This window comes from Hirundo rustica, chromosome 3 (assembly GCF_015227805.2).
Source record: "Hirundo rustica isolate bHirRus1 chromosome 3, bHirRus1.pri.v3, whole genome shotgun sequence".
Lineage (NCBI taxonomy): Eukaryota > Metazoa > Chordata > Aves > Passeriformes > Hirundinidae > Hirundo > Hirundo rustica.
In genome coordinates this window covers 76,256,515-76,274,772 of record NC_053452.1, presented here as the reverse complement: position 1 = coordinate 76,274,772, position 18,258 = coordinate 76,256,515, and the positions used below count along the sequence as shown (strand labels likewise).

The 18,258-nt window shown below is 37.0% G+C and overlaps 1 protein-coding gene across 9 annotated transcripts in view; it reads left to right on the top strand.

The window, feature by feature from the left end:
- KLHL32 (kelch like family member 32) overlaps positions 1 to 18,258 on the top strand; it is a 141,792-nt gene that overhangs the window by 68,038 nt on the left and 55,496 nt on the right. For all 9 annotated transcript variants that reach the window (XM_040057589.2, XM_040057587.2, XM_058419613.1 and 6 more), the window contains one exon: positions 7,942 to 8,040. In XM_040057589.2, coding sequence (XP_039913523.1) covers positions 7,942 to 8,040 — 99 coding nt within the window. The remainder of the gene's footprint in view (positions 1 to 7,941; positions 8,041 to 18,258) is intronic.

Genomic DNA, 18,258 nt, shown 5'->3' with positions numbered 1-18,258 from the left:
TGTCTACTCTTTTTGACTACCTTTTTTTAATTTTAACTCATTTGTTAGAAAGAGACATAATCTTATTTGGCGGAATGGGATAGCCACTAAACAGGCCAGTGTAGCTGGCTGACAAGTCAGAGGAGCACTGGCTTTAATTTTGGTCCTAATTTAACAAAAATACAAATACAGAGTCCCATGCATACTGAAATGCTTCAGACCTGGATCTTTCTTCTTTATTAATATGTTCTATCATATGTCTTTAATCTATGGTAACAAATATTTTGCATTCAGATAAAATTTTATTTGAGAACTTCAAAAAACATTACAAAAGCAAGTAATCCCTGTCCCTTATTTTGTTGCATCACAGATAGGAAATTAATTTGGGGGAAAATAACTTTCCAAAGACAGACAGCACACTAGTGGCTTCTTAGTGCATAATACCAAGTTCTCCTAAGTCCAATTTCCTAACTGGATGGTCTGATTTTTTTCCTCCTAAACTCTAATATTTTGTTTCTGTATTAATAGAAATTACATCTTCCTTAAGTTATATTATGCTGAATTAGCAAAGCCATTTTCTTTCATTTTCTGGAAATGAAAGAATTAGTGAGGAAGCCCTTATATATGAGGCTTTTTATATTCAGGTTTTTCTCCCAAAGTGAATTTTGGGCTAATTTGTCTTGTGATGCCTTCTTAGCCCAAAGTTAACACAGCCTTACTTCCTGACTATGGCGTGTTGAAATGCTTCCTTTTATTAAAAGCCACATACAAAGTTGCACTTATAATGATTCAAAAATAGGCTTTAAATTTTCTTTTATTAGCATATTTATCAGGTTTTCTTTTACTCACAAAATGCTAATGTAGCAGCAGTGTTTCAATAAAGGTAATATGAGTATATTATCCCAGTTACAAATATAGAAATCAGTTTTATTTCCAGGTATGTTGCTCCCAATATTACTTTAATGCATTACCAGTGTCACTCCTATGTAACTATTGCCTTTACTTTGTATTCAGTTGCCTGTCATACTCTTAACAGCTATTATTACTTTACCAAACAGGTTTCAGGAATTCAGGTAGAGTACCATCACATCATTTTTCAAATTCATGCCCACAAACCTCTGATTAGTTAGAGTACTATCTTTTAGCTCCTTTTAGAAATTGTTCTTTTAGCTTTGTTATTTCTTTAACAAAAACCATGAGAGACTAAAAGATCTTCTTAGATGGTAAAGAAATAGTAGAAATAATTATTATTTCTAAGTACAACTATATCTCCTTATAATTTCTTTGATTCCATTGTAGAATCTTGGGTTTCATCTCTCATCTCCCCTTCTCATTTGGCGTTGACAGTTTTTCTAGTCATCAACCAGTATTTCATCTGCCATTTTTAGTTAAGACCAGGGTAAGGCAGCTGTCAATATCTTAGTACCCCTTATTGTGTTAATCCTCCCTTGTGGATGGAGGTGTATTGCAAAGCTGTATTGTGGTGGTTGATTTTCTTGGGTGAGCGACCTACTGCATCCTGTGCACAGCAGTTCCACTGGCTGCTTTTAGATTAAAATGAATCAAACTACCTGCTGTCCCAAGCAAAAGTGACTTCAGCTGTTTTCTGCTGAGGACAATATGCCAAAGACGTGGATAACTGAATACAACAGGTCTCTGTGTTATCGTAAATACTTAATATAATTTTTCAATGCAATTTCAAAACAAAAAATATGATTTTGGTACTAAGATTTGGGCACTTCCTTTTTCACTTCTCAGGATAATCTTGCTTCTGTATCTAGCACTAGGTTACAGCTACTAAGTCCTAGGTTCACAGTTTAGCTACAGATTGTCTAAAAGGCTTAGACTAATAACAGAGCTTTCATTAACTCACTTTATAACTTCATTGTAGAGAAAATTAAATATTTTACTGTATTTGCTCTGGACAAGAATTAAGCTAGGGACAAGACAGCTTTTCTAGTGCTAAAAGTGATTAATGTAATGAAACACCACCCCAAAGAATAGTGAATTTGCTTGGAGTCTTGCTTATCCAAAGCCTCTTTAATTATAGTAATGGTACTTCATAGTGGTGTGAAGCTATGTCAGGGAAAGTTCAGGCTGGAGATAAAGGAAAGGTGGCAGGTCACTGAAATGGGTTCTCCAGGGAAGTGGTCATGACACCAAGCTTGTCAGAGTTCAAAGAATGTCTGGACATGTGTTTAGTTTTGGATAGTCTTGCAATTAGCAAGGAGGTAGGACTACGTGATCTTTACGGGTGTCTTCCAAATGGAAACATTCAGTGGTTTTATTATGCTGTGTATGCTGTGCATTTAACATGGATTTTCTTCTAATTTTCTGGAAGAATATTATGATTATCAGAGAAATGCTGGTTGTGATGTTTTCTGGCACTGGCTAATGAGACATCTGGATGTTGTAGCTAGTGCTACCAAGCATTGTGTGCCAGGGCTTTGGGCAATTGCCTGTAGGGGACTAGCACTTTCTTACCTCGCTCACTCTTTTGAAGCAGCGCTTACCCATGTGCAAGGAGCTCAGTATTCAACTGAATCATGAATGAACAGGGAGACAGAAAATGCTATCTGGTTGAGAATGAAATGCAGTCTAAATTACTTTAAAAGAAAAGTTAAGGTGTTTGATTGCTCTCAAGCACACGGAATGATCTCCATCAGGCAAAAACAACTTATACTTGTGTTTGACGCCTGTCTTGTTCAAAATGCTGATCACTGCAAGTGTAGTCAAGGAGGAATTTTCTTTTTCGTCAGAGTGGCAGGAATCTTAGAAGATTTTTTTCTTGTTTTCTGTGTTAAATTCCATACAGTTTACTTCCTAGAATTTTCCAACAGGGTTACATGTTTCCTTACCATTGGAAAATGGGACTTAAGAGGACTTGGTATTAAGCACTAAGAGGCCACTAGTGCTGTCTTTGGAAAGTTATCTTCTCCCAAATTAAATATGACTGTCTGTTTTCCTTACTGTTACAGCATAATACTGATGTATTTTTAATGGTGAGTCATACCACCATCTCACTTTTCCATTACTCCACAAACAGCTGTATGGAAATGAGAAAAATGTGGGGGATATATGAGTAGCTGGAATAAAGGTGATAAAAGTGCATCTTCAACCTCTCAGTCTTTGTCTGGGTGTGAAGTTGAGCCTTCTTGGGCCTAAAGAAGTGTCTTGGTTTTGAAAGACAGTTGTCTGCCAAGGAAATCTAGAACTTCCCTTGGAATGGAGAATGTAAACCCCCTTCCCTCCAAATTAGTATAGTTTTGCAATTAGGGGCTTTCAGGCAAAGATATGGGAATAGGAGTAACTGTTTTTTACTAGGAATATTTAAAAAAAAAAAAAAAAAAAAAAAGTCAAGCAAACAAAAAATTCTAGAAAAAACTCAGACAGAGTCAGGGATATGACCTGACACCTTGTTGGTCAGGGTGTTGGAAACAGTCCAGATAAATCCTCCTGGAGTAACAGATGTGATTCTGTGGAGTAGAGATGATCCTCTAGAAAGTCCAGGAGAGATGGGTCCGGTCTTCCTCTGGGAATCCAGTGGAAAAACAGATACCTGGTGTTCTTCAGTCTCAGTTTTTATCTAGCTGGGAACAGCTGGCTCCTCCCCCACTGTGTGGAGCATCTCACAGTGGGATGGTGTACTGTTTCATGTCATTGGTGGGTCCTAATGGCCCATTATCAGAAGATTTCTGGGGGGATGGATGGGTGGTAAAAGAGATAAGAAACACTGCCCCACCTGGTTTTAATGGCTGGGCCATTATCAGAAGGCATCCACCCCCTCCTCCCTGGAGGCACGAGAGATAAAGAAAAAACATCTCTCTAACAGCTTTCAACAGATGAAAGAGAATACACAATTTTTTTGGTTACATAACCCAAGACAAGTAGCTATTGTTTAGTGTCTTTAAAAGGTGTGGATTAAACATAGTGGCCTGCAGTATTCAGGAAATAGAATGTTCTCGTTGTTCTTTCCAGACATAAACCTCATGAGACTCCACAGAGGTGATAGTTAATCTGGATTTTTCCTTCTCCTTCAGGCTGTAAGTTGCTCTATTGGAAAGGACAGTTTAAGGAGTTTCCTTTTCTTTCATTTTTGACTGTTATTGCCCTCTTTGCTCTGACCTTACAATTTTTTTTTGTAGGCCTCTAGTGCTTTGTTGGCTGTAGGAGGGTGGATACACCACAGGTGGGTACAGGAGACATTAAAAGAGTTAGGAGGACATTTTTGATGTGGACAATGTGGAGGTGAGGCCTGAGTGGTTGTTCTTAGGAAAGGTTGGTGGTTCTTACACACTCAGTTGCCACAAGTCTCAAGGAAGATTGAAGAGAGAGGCAAGATACATGATACCAGTTAAGTATTTTCTCATGCTTACCCACAGTCCTAAGGTGTTGAGAGATGCAGCTTGAGTTGGGAAATGAGGAGAGAAATCTTGGTGTAAGAGGGAATAAATTCTAGTTTTGAGCTGCTGGCTAGAGGGTAAAAATACAGAGCAGGATGTTAAGGCCCACGTTTTTCTGTAACAATTTTAATTATAAAATTCCCTTTTCTGCCTCAGTATTGTGCTTTACAAGGTCAGGTTTAATTTACCATTTTTTTGTTCTTGCATTTGCAGAGATGCTTTCTGCAATATATCTACAAAGTATAAGTGGATAAGTTTCCAGGTAGATTAAAACTGCATGTCTAAAAATAGTGGATCTAAGAAATTGTGTAATCTGCCTTTCTGGATCTTGTGACCTCAGCATTCTGTTACAAACAGCCGAATTTTGCATTGTTTCAATCCCTTGGGCTGTGAATCTGACCGCAGTAGGGTTCAGACTGTATTTTATGCCTCCTTTCTGGAGGGTTTGTGGCATGATGGAGAGTAGAAAGGCAACTTTGAGGAGCAGGTTTCCAGTTTGAAAAAAGTCATTGTAAGAGCAAAGTAGTTTGTCAAAGTATATCAGTTTGAAAACGAGCAGTATGTCAGGCTTGATGGCTTAGGAAAGGAAGTTACTCGTGGCAAGATCTGCCAGTTGTATACAAGGTAAAGGTGCTTAAGGGGATTTTCTTGGGTACCAGAAAGAAGAAGTTGAAAGTATAATGAAAATTAACCCTTAGAAATAAGGATTAAATAGAGGGATGATTGTAAGATGCAACCAGGTGCAATACCTGAATTGCATCTAATTAATCTTAATGTAAAAATAGTACAGCAACCAACTGTGCTTAATATAACCTGTGTCTTAATATAGCCTGTGTCCTGAGAAAGCACATTCTTCACTGGTGAAGGTTGCAGTTTTTGTCTGAAATCGATGGGTCCAAATTACTCTTAAGTTTCTGCCCCAGTAATTATGCCTCAAAGCGCTTGGGTTGAGGATGGATTACAGAAAATTATTAAGCTTCTCTCTGTTTTTTCACATGACAATTTATGATGAATTCTGAAGTTGTGAATCCAAAGCAAATCAAATTAGTTTCACTCTCCTTAATTTACAATAAGCATCATTCTATAGACCTCAGAGCCATTGTTTTGAGAGTTAGACAAGCAAAGGAGAGTCAGTCACTGGGTGTACTTATGGTGTGCATTTGGTGGTATTTGTGTGCATTTGCTGTTAATATTGAGCTGGAAGGCCAGTATAACATATAAACACCTATGCTAATAATTAATAAAAAACAAGCAATTGCTTTAGTGTATAAAAGCTCGAAGCTGTGGAATAATTGTGAATTACCCCAGTTTCAGTAGAAGGGAGGCTTGCAATATTTTCTTCCTTCTTTACTTAGCATTTTCTTTCCCTTGTGGATTTCCCCAGCATGCAATGTCCTGATGACAAACATTTAGCATAGATGAATTAGTATTTTTGCCTATATCTAAATGAGTATTGAATAAAAGTTCAGATAGTTCCATTTAAAGTAAAGTTTCGTGAAAAGATAACCTAGACTTCCCTCCGTTATCTTGAGAAACACAAATGTGAATCTGTTTCCTCAGTAGAATTTAGCTTGAATGGTATAGGAGGGCTGTAAAAATGAAGGAAAGAACATGTAGGAAATATATCTGCCACCTTGAAAAGAACTTTTGTTGCTACCTTTGCGCAAATCACCTCTAGACAGTAGCCAGCCACCCTCTTTGCTTCTTGTCCTACTTCTTATCTCATAGTGCTACTAGTATTATTTGTAAATGGATTGCTGTAGCTTTAAAATACATAATATGATCACTGTTAAATATAGTTTGTCTATGCCTACAAGGTACTAATCTGCTTAGGGTTGTGGTTCTCAGGCTGATATCTATTAAGTAATGTGCCATAGGATGGCAGCTTCCTCAGTGTCAACCATGTCTGAATAAAAAACACTGCAAGGTCTATACCAGCTTGTTTAGTCTGACCTTGAGTTCTGACTTGAAAATACTTGAGAGGGACTTGTTTTATTTGTTTCTTTGTTTGCTTTTAATATCCATGTCTGTTGGAGATATTTTTGTAACTGAAATCCATTCTAACTTTCTGTTCAACTATCTCTCCTCATGCATAGCAACCTCAGTAGCACCAGTCAAAAACCTGGGTTGTGCTGGGCCTGATTCTCAGTTACAGCAGGATTCTTACATGGATTTCTGGCTAGATAAAGAACTTTCATGTTTTATATAGTATGTAAATGACATATAATGTTCACTTAAAACCTAATATTAATGAATGTAGTGATTTCCACGAGAATTAAGGATGTCAGATACAGAACTCAATGTAAATGGTTTCTTGATATAAGCAAGGATCAATCCCCTTCTCTCCTCCTCCTAATATACCCGTTATGTTGGAGATAATTTTGTGGTTTTGCTTGAAGAAATGTATATGTGTTTTTTTCATTTTCCTCAAAAATAGTTATACCACAAAAAATGCAGTTGAGTGTCTTTCCTTTTGTTTTCCATTTTCCTTATTCCACTGCACTTGAGGTATAGAAATGATGCTATGAGATGAAACTGAATTGTGTGGGCAGAAAAAAAAGGATCTGAAAACAAGCTTTACTTCCCTGTGGAGCAGTGAGAGACTGACCTCATGTGGTGTAAAACCAAATCTGCTAGGGGAAGTACAAGGATTAAATTGAATAAAATGAGCATCTTTGCATCTTTGAAAATTTAATTTTCCTCATGCTTTTTTTTTTTTTTTTTTTTTTTTTTTTTTTTTTTTTTTTGATGTTGCTCCACTTTAAAATTTTAAAAATTTTTAGTTTGGATAGGTTTTAGTCTGATTGCTAATAAGAAGTTGACCACTGTCCATATTCCCAAAGACATTTTTGTGTCCCAAAAGGGATGCTCTAACAAGCTGACCCCAAGACAGCAGTCTATGAGCTGTGGCCCAATTATCCTTACTGCTGCCTGTACATGATTTTAATTGAAATGAGTAGGAGTTTCATGTGAGCAAGTAGCTGAATAATCAGTCTTGGTTTCCAAGCCCTTTCTGGCACTTCCCCAGCAACATGCTCATTGTGCTTTCAGAGCTCTGCTCTCTAAAATGAAGACAGTGGATGGGAAGATTATAAAGTGGCACCATGCAGAATAGGCAGGGTGTTCCTAGTCTCTGTATGTTTTACATGCATGAATGATATTAATAGTGGAGACTTCTGAGTCAATTCTGTTGGCCTGATTCATCAGTATATGTGGAAGGATCTAAGTATACAGATAACAAAAGGAGGTTTTGTTATTTTGAAAAGTCTCCTTCTTAAACAGCAGACATTTAGTTTCAAAGGATTTAGAGGGTATTGTGACTTAGAGACTCTCACAGAAAAAAGAAAATTATAAAAAAAAAGGTTAAAAAATCCTTTGGGAAATTCAGATGAACTTTAGAAAATCTGTCCCTATTCTGTAAAGACTTTTCTATATGCTTAATTGTATTCTGTTCTTTATGTTGACTTAATTATCTGAAATAACAAAGGCCTTTCATATTTTATACAAGTACCCTGAGTACATCTTCCAGATGACAAATCTTCCATTTTCTTCTTTACAGATCCTCTTGGAACCAGGGGTGATACAGGATGTCCTGGCAGCTGGGAGTCATTTGCAGCTGCTGGAGCTTCTCAGTTTATGTTCCCACTATCTCATTGAGGTGAGGCTTTTTGGCTTGATCAGCCATTTCTTTTTGATCTGCTTTTGTTTCAAGCTTAATTTCAGTAGGAGACTACTATTACAATACCTGGTATAATCTAAATAGTAAAAACTGGATTTCAGGAGATCTGAATGTTGGGTGTAATTTGGGTTCGTCGATGCTTTATCCCTGCATCCATTTTGTCCATTTCGTTCCTGAAAACAAGTATGATCCACTGATTAATATCAGCACATGGGAGTTTGATTCCCCCCTTTACCAGGGAATTTGCTTTCTTCTACCTCAGTGCACCAGATGTGAAGCTATTTCCTTATTGGGATCATGATTATTGTGACAAATTCAAATGTGTAATTCACAGAAGAATATTGATGTATATTCCAGGGCACTGCAGCCTTTCACTGAAGGGCTTATTATAATGGTATCTTATTCTCAGTAGGCCTTATGACCATAATGCTGATGTCTTTATCAAACAAAAAATTTGAGTTGCAGTAAAGTTTTTGGAGTTGTTTTTTTTTTTTTTTTGTGCTTGGCTTGTGTAGGAAATGGCTTCTGATGATAGCGAGAACACGGCTTTGACGGGTATCTGTGAAAAGCCTTCTAAAAATAAAATGGCAATAGCAGTTCTACAGAACTGTTTGCTCCTCTCAGTAACTTTTCAGCACTGTTTCTGAAATTGGATGTGTTAACTGCACCTGGGCAACACTTGGGCAGGGAGATGCACATCAGCACAGTGCTCCTCGTATGCACTTGCCTTCCAACAGCGTAACTGCATTTCAACAGTTGGAGTGTGCTTGGCAGCACGCTGAGCCACTGAGTACCAGGGCCATGCAGGATCTCGTGTTAACAACTTCAGGATGTACTTGAAGGCTCTGTTTCTTACAGAGAAAGAATCTGTTCTTTGAGTGTTAACCTTAGGAAACCCTTCAAAATGTATGTTAAGATAATAAGGTGGTATTAATTTGTGCATTATAAATTGATTAGGAAGTCAAAGGAGCTGATGGAGTACTACAATTGGTATATATATATGTATTTTTTTTTTTTTAGGAATGCAAGAAGAGATTTAATTTTGCTGAGAAAACAGACACGGGTTGTGTTGGGAAGGATGGTTGGTTTGAAAAATAAGAACTGTGAGATACGAAATAAGCCACTGTCTTGGTTTTGAAAGACAGTTGTCTGCCAAGGAAAACTAGAGCCTCCCTTGGAATGGAGATTGTAAACCCCCTTCCCCCCAAATTATTATAGTTTTGCAGTTAGGGGCTCTCAGGTAAAGATATGGGAAATAGGAGTAACAGTTTTTTACTAGGAATATTTAGAAAAAGGAAAATACAAATGTAGTAGTACAAAAAAAGCAAGCAAGGAAGCAAACAAATATCCTGGAAAAAAAATCCTGACAGAGTCAGGGATATGACTTGGCACCCTGTTGGTCAGGATGTCGGAAGCAGTCCAAATAAGTCCTCCTGGAGTAACACATGTGGTTCTGTGGAGTAGAGATGGTCCTGTAGAAAGTCCAGTGATGGGGAGATGGGTCCGGTCTTCCTCTGGGACTCCAGTGGAAAAACAGGATACCTTGTGTCCTCCAGTCCCAGTTTTTATCTAGCCAAGAACAGCTGGCTCCTCCCCCACTGTGTGGAGCATCTCACAATGGGATGATGGAATGTGTCGTGTCATTGGTGGGCCCTAATGGCCCATTATCAGAAGATGTTCCCCTGGAGGATGGAGGGGTGATGAAAGAGATAAGAAACAGTGCCCCACCTGGATTTAATGGCTGGGCCATTATCAGAAGGCATCCGCCCCCCTCCCCCCTGGAGTAATGGGGAATAACACATCTCCCAAAAAACAGCTTTCAACAGATGAAATAGAATACACATTTTTATGTTACATAATCCAATACAGCCACAAATCCATTTGACCTACTAATTGTCGGGCAGGCGTGGGAAGGGGTTACTGTAATGAGAAAGATATAAATGTAACACTGGTAGTCATATACAATGTATTTAATGGTACTCAAACTAACCAGTCAGTGTGAGTATGACTTTGATGCTTATGTGTCTCTTACTTTGTCAGAAATTGAACTAAAGAGACTATTACAGCAAAGAAGCTACAGAAAATATTAAAAAGTAGGGAGAAGTTTGTTGTGCTCATCAAGTAGGGATATGAGAGTATGTAAGAAGAGAGCAGGTATATGCTCAAAATAAATTCTTGTGCTAACTTTTTCTATTACCTGTGTTGAGTAGCTTCTGGTATTTGTAGCTCTTCTCTTACCACCGTCTTAATACTTTTAATTGCAGGGGAAAGACAGACAACTACAGAGCTACCAGTGCTTTGAATCTTGTCCTTAATGTGCAAGCTATAGTCAATTATTTAGGAATAGATTGCTGATGAATTAAAAAAAAAAAAAAAAAATCAACCCCAAAATCATGCTGGCCCTATAAAACACCCAACATGTTGGAGTTAGAAAATATTTCTTCCAGTAAAAATTCTCTGGACATGACAGTCAGAGAGACCTTTATGTTGGAAAAGCCCTCTAAGATGAAATACAACTGCAAAATAATTTGCAAAAGAATCAGAAGCACTTTAATTCCTTTCCTACTTATGCTTTTCCTGTTGATCTCATGTCATTTGCTGCATTTTGTCTCATGCATACGTTTATTTGCATGTTTTTTTCTCTTTCTACAACTTACAAGATTACCATGTCTTTCATGAGTCATAGAAACCACAACTCTGTGGCCTGCAGTTGCTGTACAATGTGTGAAAGATGTTTAAAAAGCACTGTTGTGCCCTGACAGGGTAGGATAACTGCAGCTACACTGTTGTAAAAAATTAAGAGAAAATGGGATTCAGTGTCCAGATTTACAGTAGTGGAGGCAGGGAATAAGGCAGTGGAGGAAGGGTAGAGGAAAAAAGAGGAGAATATGTGTTAGAAAACAGAGAGCAGTGCTAGTTCTGTAAACTGTTTTTGAACAGAGTCTCATCATAAAGATTTGGAATCTGCTTGCAGATTCCGTCCAGTCTGTGGGGTGGCTGTAGCTTATATCATGTTGGGATTTAGGCTGTATTTTACTCCTTTTGCAGTACTTTTTTTTTTTTTTTTTACAAAGTTCACCTCAGCAAGGCATACCTGTAGACAGATTTGCAGTGTGAATAGATCACAGTAAGAATTTACCTGACTTGTTTGTTTAGTACGGTTGCAGTCCGTGCAAGTAATCAGCCTTGAGCAGTTGCTCTAAGTCTTTTTAACAGAGGTCAACAAGGTGACATCTTTCAGGTCCAAACTAATTAAATCAAATATCTGGTTATGTTCTACATATTATTGTGTGACTTTAGAAAATAGCTCTTGCCTTATTTTAGTGCTGTCTGCAAATAAAATCCAAGTAGTTAAAGAAGACTTCCTTAAAACCACTTATCCTCTCTGCAGTTGGTAACTGGGGTGTCTTGTCACCCCACATGCTGTGATACAGATGCTGGAAAGGGAATAATGCCCCTTCTCTGCTCTCTGATCAGAGTTCTTCATTTACAGTGCTACTGAATTACTTTCATGCTGTTTTGAGTTGTTCAGATATCATGAACTTAGCTTAGTTTAGCCTAAATTTAGGAAATACAGTGTGTGGGATCTAGCTGTCATTTATTGTTGTGTAATGATGACACAGAGTTTTAACTTGTTAGGATTGTCTTTAACTGTTTTGATTAGACCAAGCTTTTCCTGTATGAGTGCTGCTCTTATTGTTAACACTTTCTCCAGCTCTTCTTTAGATGTTCCAGCCTGACAGTTCATTGGAACGGTCTTGAACAGTTTCATCTCTTTTTGATACTTTTATCTGGGACCGGTAATGATTCCGTGCATTTCAGTAAGGATGGGGGGTTTTGTGCTACAAATGCAATTGGCATTGCCCATTCACATATCTGTTTCAAGGCACATTGGTTGTCTCTGAGGTTCCAAAGAATGCTCTAATGATCTGATTCATCTAAGATGATTGCTGAAGTGTATGATTGTCAAGAATTTACTGCAGTCTCAGTAGTTCACTGGGACAAAATAATTTTCAGACAATGCTGACTTTTATATTGACTGATCTTTAAGGAATTTCTTCTTGGTTGTCTCAGAATAAACAAAATGTTATTTTGGCTATGACAGATCCTTTTTCTTATAGACTAAACAGCTTAGAGGACTTTAATGTTTTGATTAATTTCAAAAATATTCTGTAACAAATTGTTTAAATTGCATTTATGGCAATTTTTTAAAGAGTTCTCAATCAAAGGAAAGACAGGAGAAAGGAGAGGAACATTTTCTACCTACTGTTAGTTAGGTAATGCAATGGAGATTTCTGACAACGCTGCTAGTTTGTTAAATGCATTTTGTCATCTATAAACTTTTCATTATTAAATATTCTGTAGCATTTAATGTTGATTCAATATTTTAATTTGAAAAGTCACGCTCATTTTAGATTGATAATTTACTAGTGTTTTATTTTAAAACTGTGGTAAATCATATTTTCCTTATTTGCAAACAAGAGAAATGCCCAGGTATTCCCTACTTTAGATCTTAATTTCAGCTTTGTGTAGTGCAGACTTCTCCCCCCATATCAGCGTTGTCATACTTTGAGTTATGATTATTCCACAACCTCTGCTGTTTGGGGGTTTTGTTTCTAGCTTCATTTGTAGAGGGGGACTCTTTTGAAGCATGCTGATGTATTTTATTTGAGATACATACATATTCATGAATCTCTCATGTCATCTGCATAATTCTCAGGTACATTAAACATTGAAACAAGGCTTGTAAGCGCACACATCTGTCTCAGGCTGAGCAAACGGTAAGGCAATGCAATTTTTCTTAACTGCTGCAGAAGTGTGGGAGAGCTAAAGGCTTGAACTTTGTGTACTTTCAGTGGCACTAAGGTCTGTGATCACTCACACAGCATTTGCTTGCAGCGTGCACACCCAGTTCTCTTAGGTTCTTGTTTCCCAGGTTCCTCCTCCAGCTCAGATTGATTGTCAGTGTTGGCTGAGGTTTTTCAAAGAAGGCTAATGCAGAGAGCTGCAGCCAATAGGCAAACTTTGAAATATAACAGGAGAGGGTTATCTGAATATCTTCTTTCCCTTTTAAAAGTGGACCATATTTGTCGTATGTCATAAGCAAGAGATAGCTAGTGAAAGGCATTAAATGTGGTGGACATCTGAAAATGGACTTTCCAAATGGAACTGTAGAGAATGTGGTATTAGGTAGTGTGTTTGTGATGACCTATTTTGTACTTTAAAGCTTGTGAATGTTTTTCTGAAGACTACATGACAACTTTATTCTTATGCAAGAGAATAAATGTGTTAAAACATTTATTCAGAACATAAAAATGTTTGTTTCATGAGTATGTGTGAGTTACATAACTGGTTGTAGATCTAAGAAGTTTTGTCTTTTTCCTGTTTGTGTATTCATTACCAGAGAGCCGCAAACTGCAAATTATTTCAACAATCAAAGAGTCTTAATAAGGAGGGAATGCTATTGAGAATATAAGTTTTTAATGGAATTTCCATCTACTGATCAACATCAGCTCAGTATTGTGTGGGCAGTAATTGTTTTTTAAAGCAGAGGCTGATTTCCACTGGTATTCAGGGATCTGGGATATTGAACTGTCCATAATTGAAATCTTAAAGCTAAGTGATTTTTTTCTGTTTATTCTGAGGCGTGATTGGTTTTTTTTTCAGTGGAGTTCTAGGTACATCCTGAATTATATTCAAGGTATGACAGTTGTGGGTGAGGAGTTTAGAAGTTGCAGAACAATCTAAAGCAAAGCGCTCATTTCTGAGAGGCAGGGCATGGCATGACTGTTGGATAACATTTATCCCTTTAATTTTCTGCTGCCAGATTAGGCACCTTTCATGAAGAACAAATTAAGTTTACACAGTAGACAGAGTCTGAGACATCAGTGATGTTATGTGTATTGGTTGGACGGTGGCATAGTTTCAGTACAGACTTATTTGAAGTGACTCTCCTTGTACTTAATGCTGGAAATGATTTCTTATTCTCACAGTTCCTAGGAGGATCAGGTAAAGTAGACACGAGTGGTGATGATCCTGACTGCCACTGAAGTTACTCTGACTTTTAAAAATTCTTCTTGGGATCCTAAATGTTTTTGTGTCAAGTAAACTTGAAAGTTTGATCCCAATTTTGCCATTAGCTTTAAGTGCATTAGGTTTCCCGCTAAATGGTAAATGTGCCAGATTACTTTTGAGAAACTTCATTACATTAAATGGAACTCTGCTACAGGTATATCTGCTTGCTTGCTACTGATGTCAGTCATAACAGCTTTAAAGACAGCTAATTTAAGCTAAAAAAAAAAAAAAAAAAAAAAAAAAAAAAAAAAAAAAAAAAAGAGCATTTTAGGTTAGTGACTAAAATAAGCCTGAGCACAGCATTGTACAACAGCAGTCAACTGGAATTTTCTTGGAACTGCCTCTGTACTGTCCTGCTCTGAATTCTTGTATACAAAAGCAGACAGTGAGGAGGATCAGACCTGGAATACAAAAATAAGATTAATCAACTCACAAATCCTCCTGGAATCATTCGTGGTAAATGATTGAAACAGGCAAATTGTCCTGGGTTGAGGCATTTGATTTTTAACCTTCTGCTGTAATGGTGAATTTAGGCTTAAACATTTTTTTTCCTGGTGTACAAATTCCTAATGATCTAAATATTTTCTTCTTATTATCTTAAACTATTTGAATGTGCTGTAGATTGAAATATGTTACTGTTTTTAAATGGAAGAAGTTGCAAATGAATTTGCATGTGGAACTAAAAGGAGGAGTGTGCATGGTTTATATATGTGGGTAGGCCAGCGCTTCAAAGCTATTTATTTTTCTTAGACCCAACTTCTCCATTTGGAACGGTGCCAATGACAATCCCAACTTTCACTAAGATAAACTCCTTCAGAGATGAATTAATTCATACACCAGAGATTGAGAGCATCACCTTTGTATTGCTAGAAGCCCCAGACCAGTTGGGATTTTAGCTCCTGGGTTTTTCATACAGAGTGAATTAAACTGCTGGAAAGAAAATCTAAAGGTCATCTAGCAACCAAGGCTTGCTTTTTTTAAACTAATACTGAGTTTTTAATCTAAGTACATGCATGCACACTCTGCACACTCCCCTCAATCCCCCTGAATTAGTCACCACCAGCAAGCTTAAGTCTACCAACTTTATCCTGTGGTGTAGTAACCTTCCCATGCTAAGAATACAAAGTAGGCAAAAATAATGTCTTACATTTTTCTGTTCTTAGGTGTTATGCAACCAGTTGTTGCTGTGCTAGCCTGCTATTTTTTGAAGGAGCAAGTTTTGTCAGCTGTTGTCATTGAGCTATTCATAGTCATTAGAAAAGTTCTTGGACAAAATTCAAAAATAACTTTGGGATTTTTTTTTCTGTTATCTCTTTAATATACTGATACATTACAGAGATAATGATCTATATATATGGAATGTGGTTGCACTAGTGGGGATTCCAACTTAAAATGGGACTCAGGAAAAAAATGATGGTGTTTTTCTCCATTTTTTAGTTGGTATCAGTGAGGAAAATGAAAATATATCAAAATGACAATACCCAGTCACTTTGAATCCTATTCTTACTGTAATCCACTTGCTGCTATTTATCTGCAGTGTGAATTGAAACTGATGATGGATGTGTAAAAAAATGTTGCTGCAACATCTAGGTTAACTATTGCTGCGAGATCAAAGCTCCCAAGCTGTCTGGGTAGTTGTATGGATACACATTGCCAGTCCTCTGCAGCAAAGTTACAGGAGAGGTCACAAGTTGGGAAGAGGCAGCTAGTGCTGTATCTGCCATCTCTTGGCAGATTCTGTCGGGAAGGGTGAGCAGCTTAGGTGTGTGTTTTAAATAGGGACAGGGAAACTGTATTGCTTTACAATTTCCCTCTCTGCCCTTCTCATGTTGTCATTCTAGCCAGCGTGGACTCTTTAGATGACCTTTCTGTCCATCAGTCCCTGAAAGATTTCTGCTTCTGGAATGTTTCCAGTATTTTTATAAAGCTGTAAACAGGGGCTGATGAATGCCAGAATGCTTAGTGTACAAAATTCTTTGGGTTTATTACTGTCTGATCAATGCTAATGTTTAATGTCCTCTCTGTCCCTCCCAGTCCCCAGTGTGTTTTGATTTAAATTCTCCTTATGAGTTGAGGCAGTTTGGATGCATGAGCCCTCAAAATGGAAGTACTTGTAAGTGGGTAGAGTAGCTATCTTTATCTGCTTGTGTTCTCATGGACATGTCCACTTAGAAATCTGGGGGTAAATTTGTTTATTGCAAGAAATGACACCCAGAAGGCAGAATGGCTGAACTGGACTTGAAATGAAGCAGTCGGGGCCTTTCCTGCCCAGGCCTGGGCAGCAGGTGGCAGTGTGAGTCCATAACAGTTTGAGCAGAGAAATTCAAGCTTAAATCAGAAAAAATGAAAAGAAAAATTATTTATTTTTACTCCGTATTAGTCTTCTGACCTAATCAGTAAAAAAGTCATTATTCACACAACACTGGGCAATATGCATTGTAATTTTTAACAAATAATAGGAAACTGTTAATGTTTTCACAGGAAATACAGTTCTGTCTTGTGCAGCAATGGTCATTTATCACTGCACTTTGTGAAATCACTCATTTGTTCTAATTTGAATGTAAATGACTCTAAGGTTTTACAAATAAGGTGACAGACTCACATAAATGTAATTGCAGGGTTCATCTCTCTCTTTTTATATATCACTCATTAAGTTATGAATTAAATACATCGTATTAAACCAGGGGCATGTCCAATGATGATATTGTAATGGCAAATTACTCTATGCTATTAGAGGTGTATTTTTTATTCATGGACATTAATTTGTCATTAAGCGGCATTAGTTTAGCACTTTTATGTGGAAGACGTGACCTGAAAGAGGAGACTTACAGCTCTAATGTGAAAGAAGAGGAATGTAGGCACCAGACACAGAGAGGGCATTTTTACCTCCTGGAAAGAGGCAGAGAGAAATTTTACTTAAATTTGCTTTCATCTAAAGCACTTTGAGTTGTGTTAAGCCATTTTAGCAAAAGTATTTCTGAAACAAGAAAATCCTTTGATTATGAAGTATTTACAATATGGGAAAAGCCAGAATGCTAAGTATGAAATGGTGACTATAAATCATTTGTAACCTATGAACCTGAAGAGAACACTGGGCTTGAAGTGTGTTACAATCTGATTTTATCTCAGAAGTATCATTGTGGTAGAGAGCTAATTGTTCATCTTTTCTTTCCTCTATACTAGCTTACCCTAAACAGAACTGATTTTTTTTCATTCTTCATTATGAAATAAATATCTTTTACCTCTTGTCTACTTTTTATTATTAGATACACTATTATTATTTTCACAGGGATCAATTTCAAATTCTAAATTCAGTAGCAAAAATCTTTCTTAAGTAAATGAATGAGAGAATGTATTATTTGATGGAATTTCAGGAGGCAACTTAGCACCCGAAGTATTAAACTAACAAAAATAGTGAATGATTCAGTCTGATCTGTTTTTAAAAGATATCAAAAAGACCTTGTATATTTTATTTTCGTTTTTCAGTCAGTTAAATAGAAGAGACTTTAAAAAGCTTGTTTATCTAATCATGAAGATGGAGTGAAGTAATGAGGATCCAAGTTGTACATTCTCCAGTTTTGCAGTATTTGCATTTTAGAGTTTTTTGTATCATCTCTTGCTAAAGGCAAAAGAAATATGGACTTGATACAAACATATGTATTTGACAGTTGATACCCTGCCCCATCATTTTTTATGTTTCTCTGATGGGTTAATCGTTACTGTGTGATCCATCTATCTGAACTGTTTACAACAGTGCTAGTTAAGAAGAAAGGTTTGTAAGGAAAATTACCTAGGCCCAAATTAAGTATAAGTAGCTTCAGAAATGGAAGTAATGCAGATTATCATAGCTTTTAAATTACTGTTAAATGCTGTTAAACCATTTATGTTTATAGGGGACCACAAAGAAAGAAACAAGTTCCATGTATGGCTGTTGATGTTTTCCAGTAGATCTCATAACAGCAGTAAATGAAACAACATTTTATCACATTCCATCATTTATGGTATTTTGTTTGCACAACTGCATGAGTAGAATTTGTATTCTAACTATTTAGAATAAAGACACCCTTTCTGTCCAAGGTATTGCATAGGCCTTGAAACAAGAATGAACATAAATATATCCGT